The 10,394-nt window shown below is 36.7% G+C and overlaps 1 protein-coding gene across 2 annotated transcripts in view; it reads left to right on the top strand.

Annotated features, from left to right (window-relative positions):
* Positions 1–816: 816 nt before the first annotated feature.
* stk26 (serine/threonine protein kinase 26) overlaps positions 817–10,394 on the top strand; it is a 35,095-nt gene continuing 25,517 nt past the window's right edge. Inside the window, exon 1 of one of the 2 annotated variants that reach the window (XM_055007822.1) lies at positions 817–1,054. In XM_055007822.1, the coding sequence (XP_054863797.1) occupies positions 1,034–1,054 (21 nt within the window). In that variant the 5' untranslated portion in view covers positions 817–1,033. The remainder of the gene's footprint in view (positions 1,055–10,394) is intronic. The other variant, XM_055007821.1, reaches the window with a different exon arrangement.

Raw genomic sequence — 10,394 nt, 5'->3', positions numbered from 1 at the left:
AGATTTGGTAATATTTGCCTATCAGAAATACATGAAAGCACAAGTCAACAATCATGTGAATTATGAAGATTTTGCACTTTCAAAAGATTGTGCAATTTCTATTTTTCTAGAATACATGTGCTTTCCTTAGTCTTTCCACGTATGTACAATGTGAACAATAACAGTACTTTATCAGTGGGATACCACACATTTGTGCGTGTGTTTTTGGGTTTATTTTTATACTTAATTCCTTCAATATTTGCTCTATCTTTGCTGCTATAAGATTGCACACTTCTCACTGTGGGATTAATATATCATCTTATCACATCTCTCTCTCTCTCTCTCTCTCTCTCTCTCTCTCTGTATATATATAAATATATATATATATATATATATATATATATATATATATATATATATATATATATATGTATGTATATGTAGATATAAATATATACATACATATATATATACACACATAGAGATTTTTTTATGACAGTGTCCATACATATATATATATATATATATATATATATATATATATATATATATATATATATATATATATATATATATATATATATATATATATATATATGTATGTATGTATATGTAGATATAAATATATACATACATATATATATACACACACATAGAGATTTTTTTATGACAGTGTCCATACATATACTGTGTAAATATATATGCAGTGTCTTAGGTGCGTCACATTTTGTCCAGGTGTCCAGGTCTGACCAGGTGTGCTGTAGTTCCGGTGAGCTCCAGCAGGGGACGGCGGTCCCCGGTGCTCCTCCCCGGGTAGCTCCGCCTCTAAAGCCGCCTCCTCCTCCTCCTCCTCCTCCCGCTCCAACTCTCCGGAGTTTGTCAGCCGCCGCCGGCGCTAAGAAACCGTCTTTTCTCCGGATTTATCTCCTCCTTCGAAACCGAACCTCCACCGTCTCCGTGTTGGACTTTTACCGGACGCGACATTCATTCCCGGCAGCAGCTCACCGACCCGGACCGAGCCGGAGGAGGAACAGGGCGTCCCGTCGAAGCCACCATGGAAGTTCCTGGTATGCAGGTAAGACGAAGGTGGACGAGCCGACATGTTACCGGGGTCCAGCTGCACTGGTGGCCCGCAGGCAGTGAGCCGAGGCGGGTTCGGGTCCGGGGAGGAGGCGGTGTCCGGCTCCGGGCCTCTGGTGTTTGTTTTACCGAGTAGAGCTGCTGTTTGGACCGAACCTCCAGAACCGGTGTTGATCTGAGTGATCTGGAAGTTTATGTGGAGTTTCGGGTCCTTTATAGCGGCTATAGAGCCCTAAACCCAGCCGTAATGTGTGGAAATGACCCGTAATGTTTTAACGGCTGCAGGTTGGCTTTACGTTTGGTTCTGAGGTGTTTAAATGCCTTTAAATGTCTTTATTTTAGTTTTAGAGTTATATATGTTGGAACTGTGGTGCTACAAGTAGAGTTTACATCAGTTTTGTGTTGTTTATGTGTCTTTAACTGTCTTTTATGTTCAGATATTGGCTCAAAATGTGACATAACTGCTAGAAATGGAGTTTAAAGTCGCTTTATAGTGTTTAATTATCTTTAGATGTCCACATATTCTCCTTATAGTCGTTTAGTGTGATTTTTGTGTTTAAGATTGAGTTTAAGTTCACTTTATAGTGTTTACATCTCTGTATTTATCCTACAACATTCACGTGATCAATTATAATGTGATTTAGTGACTTTACATTCAGTTTACAGTGACTTTATTGGTATTTTTTCCTTCTTAGGTGTCTATATATTCTTCTTATCTTGGACAGATGATACAAAAACCAACATATTTGCCCAGAATGAGCAGAAATATGTTTGGAGGAGCATGGTGGTGGCAGTATCATGCTCTGGTTTTGTTTTGGGCCCAGTGGAACTGGTGTTTAAGACAAAGTAAATGGAATAATGTGATTTAGTGACTTTATGTTGAGTTTACAATGAATTTATTGGTGTTTATCTATCTTTAGGTGTCCATATATTCTCCTCATAGTGGACAATAGTGTGACTTTGGTACTTTAAATTGAGTTTAAAGTCACTTTATAGTGTTTTTATCTCTGTAGGTGTTCTACAATGTTCACATAATGGATTATAATGTGATTTAGTGACTTTAAATTGAGTTTACAATGACTTTATTGATGTTTATGTCTCCTTAGATGTCTCTATATTCTTCTTTTATTGGCTTATATTGTGATTTTGGTGCTCTATACTCAGTTTACAGTGACTTTATAGTGTTTATCTCTCCTTAGATGTCCATGCATTCTCTTTATAGTGGGGAATAGTGTGACTTTAGTAGTTTAAATTGAGTTTAAAGTCACATTATAGTGTTTATATCTGGAATAATGTGATTTAATGACTTTATGTTGAATTTATAATGACTTTATTGGTGTTTATCTCTCCTTAGATGTCCCTATATTCTCCTTTTAGTGGACAGTAGTGTGACTTTAGTGCTTTTAATTGAGTTCTATGTTGTTTATGTGTCCTTTATATTCAGGTATTGGCTTATAATGTGACATAGCTGCTACAAACTGAGTTTGCGGTGACTTTATGGTGTTTATATTTCTTCAGATGTCCATGTGTTCTTTATATTAGTGGTCAATAGTGCAACTTTAGTGTTTAAAATTGAGTTTAAAGTCACTTTATAGTGTTTATATCTCTGTAAGTGTCCTCTAACATTCGTATAATGAATTATAATGCAATTTAGCGACTTGACGTTGAGTTTCCAGTGACTCTGTAGTGTTTGTTTATCTTTTTCGTGTCCTTTATGTGACACTTCTGGGAATATTTAGTGTTTACATCTCTGAGGATGTCCTGTAATGCTCATATAATGACTTCTAATGTGGTTTGGCTTCTCCAAAATGGTGTCATGTGTTCAGAAGTCCATATATTATTCCTGTAGGGGCTGAAACAGTGACTCCAGACTGAGTTTATAGTGACTTTATATCTCTAACGTGTCCTGTAATGAATTATAATATAATTTAGCTACTTCAAATAATCATTTTCTAGTGTTTATATATCATCAGACGGCAATATATGTTTCATTTAGTGGCTTTTGTTGAGACGTTGGTGCTGTAAATTGAGTTTACACTTATTTTTTTGGTATTTATCTCACTGAATATCTATGTATTATACCTTCAGTGTTTTATCTTGTGACTTTGGTGCCTTATTTTTGAGTTAATTTATAGTTTATTTATCTGTTTAAGCATCCTCTGATGTCCTCTAATGTGACAGAGCTTCTCTGAGTTTTACGGTGACTTTATGGTGTGTGTTCTGTCTTCATGACCTTTTGTTATTCTTTGTGGCTGTAAACTGGAGTGACTTTATAGCGTTTGTTTCTCTACAAGTGTCTTATAATAAGCTGTAATGTGATTTAGCTGCTCAGCATTCGCTTCACTCGTGTAATTTGTCCAGAATGAAAGCTATAAAAGTCAGAAAGGAGCTAAACATCGTTCAGAATTCCTCAAACTGATCCAGACTGGCTCCCAAGCTTTTCAGAACAACTAAAGGTTTCCTGGAATAACTCAAGAATTGGTCAAAAATGACTGACAAATGATCCAAAATGACTTAAAATGGTCCAAAATGGCTAAAAAATCGTAAAAATGACTCAAAAGTGGTCCAAACTTACATAAACCCTTCCTGAATGTGGCTCATGAGTTTGCAGTGTCTCTCTGTGGTTCCCATATGTTTATTTCTGATGGTTTATTTTGGTCTTTTGGTGTTGAAATGTGGCTGTAGAGCTTCAAACTGAGCTGCTGCTGTACTTTAAACTAATTTATCTCTTATTTAACTCCTACTTGTTGTTGTTTCCTCTCCTTCAGACACCTTTTACGGACTTTTTCTTACCTGAACACTTACATAAAGTTGAAATGGTGACTCACTGGGTGTTTGGAGGTTATTTTTAGCTCAGTCTTTATCTCTTTAATTATATGGGTTACGGATAAGAAACCAGGTGTGTCAGAAACCTATTTAGTGTTGTGTGTTGCTCAGCAGCGTCGTTTGGTCTTTTATTGGACCACATGTGGAGCGTTTTACCTGGTTTAGCACCTGGTTTAGCACCTGATAGACTGAGCCGGTTGTCGAAGGTGAATCGGTGTTTGTCTGCCGGTGGAAAAGGTGTGTTCCAGCCTCCTGTTTGGCCAGCTTTCAGGTGTGTCTACCTGTGCGACTGGCTCGCTCTGCCTGCCCTGTTCCACTCAGGTGGGCGGGGCATGAATTATGTCACCACAGGTTAAGTCAACACACCTGAAAGCAGCAGGGAGGAGGATCAATGCTGGAGTGTGTTCTGCAATATTAACAGATGAATTTTAAACATAAACATCCAATCAATCTTATAAATCCAGTTACCTGAATATTAAAGCAGCTTTATCACTTTGGAAATTAGAATTAGAGAGCAGAACATTGATGAATTATTGCGTTTAAAATCCACAAATATGAGAAAAGTTCCCAAAAGTGGTCCAAAATGACATAAACCCTTCCTGAATGTGACTCCACATTTTGCAATACATTTAAGAGCCAACTTTGAGCATCAATATTATGGGATATATCATAGTTTGAACAGTAAAACTGCAGCAGTTGAATGTCATAGTGTCGTAGAAACAATCATTGGTTTCCTGGACAAATAAAACTGGTCAAAAATTAGCTGAAATCTGTCCAAAGTTGCTGTAAAATGTTTAAAAACTCGTCCAAAATTACGCAATAAATTCCAAAAAGAACACAAAAGTGTCACAAATGCCATATAATGTGTCCAAGAGTACAAATAAAATTGTCCATAATTTGTACAAAATGACAAAAAAGTATAAAATGAGCCACAAACTTTCAAAAATGTCTCATAATTTGCCCAAAATTACCAAAAAATGTAAAAAATTGTACAAATGAAGCCTCAAATAGTCAAAATTGCTCCAGAATTCACCAAATTATGTCAAATGTTTTCAGTTTGTCCAAAATTACTAAAAAAATTACAAAATTAGCCAAAAAAATGTGTTACAGTCTAAATACTAATTCTGTTTTCTGTTCATTTGCTCTATAACCAACATTGAGCATCAGTATTATGGGATGTATCGTAGTTTGAGCAGTAAAACTGCAGCACTTCAATGTCTATGAATGGCAGTCACTGCATCACTGGAGATGCTATTTGCTCCCATAATACTGATGCTCAAAGCTGATTATGGAGAAAATGAACATAAACCAGGTTTATTGTTCAGCCTGAGACTCCTGGATGGATTTAAACTGATCTGGTGTCAGTTTTATCAGAACTCAGGTGTGTTTCTCCTCCTAAATGTCATGGTTCTATCTGCTGGACTGATGAAGTTCTGAGGATCAGAAATAATGGAAAAAAGTCGACTAAAAGCAAAATACTTTGGGTCTATACCTGAAAATATTCATAGTATTTTTTCTTCTAAGCAGGTTAACCTTAAAAAACATCTATAAATTAGGGAAGCTTTATATTTAATCTGTAAATCGCTCTCGAATGTAAAGATTTTATCAACGTTTTGTATCAGAGGAGCAAAACGGAACTAAAAGAAGAGTAAATATTGCTTTTATTCTTATCTTGTGGCCAGAAACACGACTAGAGCGATAATGTTGTCTGCTAAATGTGTTGACATTAACAAGTTTGTCTTATCAGCTGAAACAGTGATAATTTATCAGCGATGTTTAATATTTGTTCAGTTATACTCCACTGAAAGTAAAGCTCAATGTCCTTCCAGGTAGTTTTATGCATTTAGCTTCACATTATATTCCTATAAAAGTTAAAAAATGAGCATAAATAAAGAGATGAACAGGTGAGAGTCCAAAATAGCTCAAAAGTGGTTCAAAATTACTCAAAAATGGTCTAAATGACTCTAAAATGGTCCAAAATGACTGAAAAATGATCTAAAATGGCTTAAAAGTGGTCCGGAATGAAATCTATAAAAGTCTGAAAGGAGCTAAACATTATTCAGAATGCATCGAACTGATCCAAACTGGCTCCAAAGCTTTTCAAAACAACAAACGGTTTCCCAGAATAACTCAAGAATTGGTCCAAAATGACTGGAAAGCGGTCCAGAATGACTCCTGACTTTGAACCTGTGAACCTCCAGTTCTTCCTGCTTGGTATTGGTAGTTGTGAAATAGTTGTGTGATGTCAGGCAGCTGATGACTTTGTGGTTCATGACTGATGCTGTCACCAGATTTCACATCCTTTTTCAAACTGTTACATAATTCAGACCAGAAAAAAACAAATCAGTCTTGATGTCATTTCGAAACTGCTCCATCATTACTCAAGTTTCCCAGCTGATCCCTGATCTATGAGGATTCCATGGATAATAACTCCGTTGTTCGGCTCAAACATTTGCTGCCTCAAGCGTCGTGTCGCCTCTGTCAGGGTTTCCCTCAACGACGACCAAAAAACACACAAACCACATCCAGCTGTGTCAGAGGGAAGATTTATGAAGTACAGGACTCAGTATCACACACATGGATCAGGGTTTCATAGATGAGTCAGGGTTAGTAGGGTTAGTAGAGCTAGTTGGGTTAGTAGAGCTAGTAGGATTAGTAGTTAGTAGGGTTAGTAGAGTTAGTAGGGTTAGTAGGGTTAGTAGGATCATTAGGGTTAGTAGAGCTAGTAGGGTTAGTAGAGCTAGTAGGGTTAGTAGAGCTAGTAGGGTTAGTAGAGTTAGTAGGGTTAGTAGGGTTAGTAGGGTTAGTAGGATCATTAGGGTTAGTAGAGCTAGTAGGGTTAGTAGAGCTAGTAGGGTTAGTAGAGTTAGTAGGGTTAGTAGAGCTAGTAGGGTTAGTAGAGCTAGTAGGATTAGTAGAGTTAGTAGGGTTAGTAGAGTTAGTAGAGTTAGTAGGGTTAGTAGGATCATTAGGGTTAGTAGAACTAGTAGGGTTAGTAGAGCTAATAGGGTTAGTAGAGCTAGTAGGATTAGTAGAGTTAGTAGGGTTAGTAGAGTTAGTAGGGTTAATAGGGTTAGTAGGGTTAGTAGGATCATTAGAGTTAGTAGAGCTAGTAGGGTTAGTAGAGCTAGTAGGGTTAGTAGAGCTAGTAGGGTTAGTAGAGTTAGTAGAGTTAGTAGGGTTAGTAGGGTTAGTAGGATCATTAGGGTTAGTAGAGCTAGTAGGGTTAGTAGAGTTAGTAGGGTTAGTAGAGAGTAGGGTTAGTAGGATCATTAGGGTTAGCAGAGTTAGTAGGGTTAGTAGAGTTAGTAGGGTTAGTAGGATCATTAGGGTTAGTAGAGCTAGTAGGGTTAGTAGAGTTAGTAGGGTTAGTAGAGTTAGTAGGGTTAGTAGGATCATTAGGGTTAGCAGAGTTAGTAGGGTTAGTAGAGTTAGTAGGGTTAGTAGGATCATTAGGGTTAGTAGAGTTAGTAGGGTTAGTAGAGCTAGTAGGGTTAGTAGAGTTAGTAGGGTTAGTAGGGTTAGTAGAGTTAGTAGGGTTAGTAGAGTTAGTAGGGTTAGTAGGATCATTAGGGTTAGCAGAGTTAGTAGGGTTAGTAGGGTTAGTAGAGTTAGTAGGGTTAGTAGGATCATTAGGGTTAGTAGAGTTAGCAGGGTTAGTAGAGCTAGTAGGGTTAGTAGAGTTAGTAGGGTTAGTAGGGTTAGTAGAGTTAGTAGGGTTAGTAGAGTTAGTAGGGTTAGTAGGGTTAGTAGAGTTAGTAGGGTTAGTAGGATCAGTAGGATCAGTAGGGTTAGTAGAGTTAGTAGGGTTAGTAGAGTTAGTAGGATCAGTAGGATCAGTAGGGTTAGTAGAGTTAGTAGGGTTAGTAGGGTTAGTAGAGTTAGTAGAGCTAGTAGGGTTAGTAGGGTTAGTAGAGTTAGTAGGGTTAGTAGGATTAGTAGAGTTAGTAGGGTTAGTAGGATCAGTAGGGTCAGTAGGGTTAGTAGGGTTAGTAGAGCTAGTAGGGTTAGTAGGGTTAGTTTAGTTAGTAGGGTTAGTAGGGTTAGTAGAGTTAGTAGGGTTAGTAGGATCAGTAGGATCAGTAGGGTTAGTAGAGTTAGTAGGGTTAGTAGGGTTAGTAGAGTTAGTAGGGTTAGTAGGATCAGTAGGATCAGTAGGGTTAGTAGAGTTAGTAGGGTTAGTAGGGTTAGTAGAGTTAGTAGAGCTAGTAGGGTTAGTAGGGTTAGGGTTAGTAGGATCATTAGAGTTAGTAGAGCTAGTAGGGTTAGAGTTAATAGGGTTGTTAGGGTTGAGGTTAGTAGAGTTCAGGTCAGTAAAGTTAAGGTTTGTGGGGTTAGTAGAGTTAGAGTTGGTAGGGTTATGGTTAGTGGGGTTAGAGATTGCAGGGCTAGGATTTGCCAGTTAGGTGGTTAGCATGAATACTGTATTTAGTCGGGGATTTGGTGTTTAAAATATCATAAAATAGTCATAGACATCCTAAAAAGTCCAACATTTTGTAGTGAAAGTCCATTTCTGATCTGGCAGGCAGTGAAATTTTAAGATTTCTAGTTTACCAACTTGAAAAAACTCTGAAAAGCAGCAACAATCACAGGTGAGAAGGTGGAAAATGTAGATTATAGCTTCAGAAATGTCAGCCTGATTGTCAAAAATGCTGCAGATTATTGTTTCAGGAGTGATCATCTGACTAACCCTCTCCTTTCTGAACATTCATCTTCAGAGGAACAACTCCCTGAATGCTGCATCAGACAAATCAGGACGAGGCTAAATGCTGCCGCACAACCTGTTTGAATCGATCTCGACGATGATTAGTCAGAGGTGCGGCGCAACGCTGGGATGGAAACAAAGTCATTTGGTTTATTTTAAAAAGCTGGGAAACCTCCCCTTTGAGAGCCTGATTATATAATAAATAAAATATCTAAAAACCTTGTCTGGACAAACTTTAACACATCAGGTTCTACTGATGTTAGAGCCTCAACAGTTGGAGAAATGTGGACCAAAGACTGGATTTTAGTAGAAATATGGATCCATCCATAGATAAACACTTACAGGAACTTTATGGGTCCAAAACACCAACCTTGATTGAAAATTTAGCATGTTCTTTCCATTTTAAAGGGCCAGTTGGTATTTATTTACCGACATTTTGGAAAATTTTTCCTAAATTTAAACAGGTTTTCAAATCATTATGGACACGTTTTAAGTTATTGTGGACTACTTTTTACTCATTCTGGATAAGTTTCAAGTAATTTTTTTGACAAATTATCAGTCATTTTGTACAGATTTCATGTCAGTATAGTAAAATCTGGAACCTTTTCTGGTCAGACTTTCCACACATCAGATTTCTTCTTTAATTTCCCCCTGATGTTGTGAAGTGAGTGAATCCGTGTACTTCAGCTGTGATCTGAGCCTCCAGCTTGGACTGAAACTCTGCTGGTTTCTGTTTACATGTACTGGAGTGGGAAAATGTGAATGTAAACCAGCGAACGCGTCGACAGAGGAGTGTAGAAACGTTCTGCTGTGATTCACAGAAACACTGAGTCAGACGACAGAAAGAAAAGTCAGAGACGCCGACAGAAACACTTTCAGTCAAGAAGAAGAAGACGATGAAATTTCCAACATTTCTGGGAAAGCTTTTAACATTTTTTGGTGGAAAGAAATAAATGTAAAAAATGTTTCTTAAGAACATTCACATGTAAATTTTGCTGGATTTTGGTTGATTTTTATATGAACGTTCTTAAAGAAAATATTAGAAGTTTTACTGATATATATGGAATCACTTTAGATATTTTTACTCATTTTTTGGAAATATTTACAAGAATTTTCTTGCCAAATTTTTTTTTTGGGGGGGGGGGGGTTTAAATAAAACTTTTAAGGGAAACTTTTAAGGAATTATTGGAGTTTTCTTCCTGAAGGTTTTGCAAATTTTCAGAAATTTGGGGAATTTTTTAGCTGAATGTTTGGATTTTTTCCGGACAAGGAAGCAATATTTTTGGTGCCCATAAATGAAGACAACAGGAGGGTTAACTCGTGGGTCACAGAGTCGACTACACAACAAAAACACAATAATCTGCTAAAAATTCACCAAAATTCTGACAACAAGCTGCCAAAAACAACAAAGTCAAACATGGTGAACTGCAACGTGCAAAAACTGTAAAAATGTGAAAATATCTAAAAAGTAATGATACCTACAGCTAATTAAATGCAGTAAAACTGTTTTTGTATTTATTTACAATTTTAGACCTTTTTTGGTATTTCTTTCCAGTTAAAAGGTAAATTAATACAGTTTTGCATGATTTTACAAGTTATGATCTATAATTTACCAAACAAATTCAACATAATTGTTCTCTTAAATATACCCACAAATATCTGTCAAATTTCATTTATTTTCTTGCTGTTTTCATGGAATAAAAATAAGTAAATTCTAGAGTTAAATGTTGTAAAATACTTTTTGATGTGGATGTTATTTTTTGCAGTTAAACAGTGTAAATTAAGACAGTTTTCTGTTTTTTTT

The sequence above is a fragment of the Amphiprion ocellaris genome, chromosome 23, assembly GCF_022539595.1.
Source record: "Amphiprion ocellaris isolate individual 3 ecotype Okinawa chromosome 23, ASM2253959v1, whole genome shotgun sequence".
Classification (NCBI taxonomy): domain Eukaryota; kingdom Metazoa; phylum Chordata; class Actinopteri; family Pomacentridae; genus Amphiprion; species Amphiprion ocellaris.
This window is presented reverse-complemented; position numbering and strand designations above follow the sequence as displayed.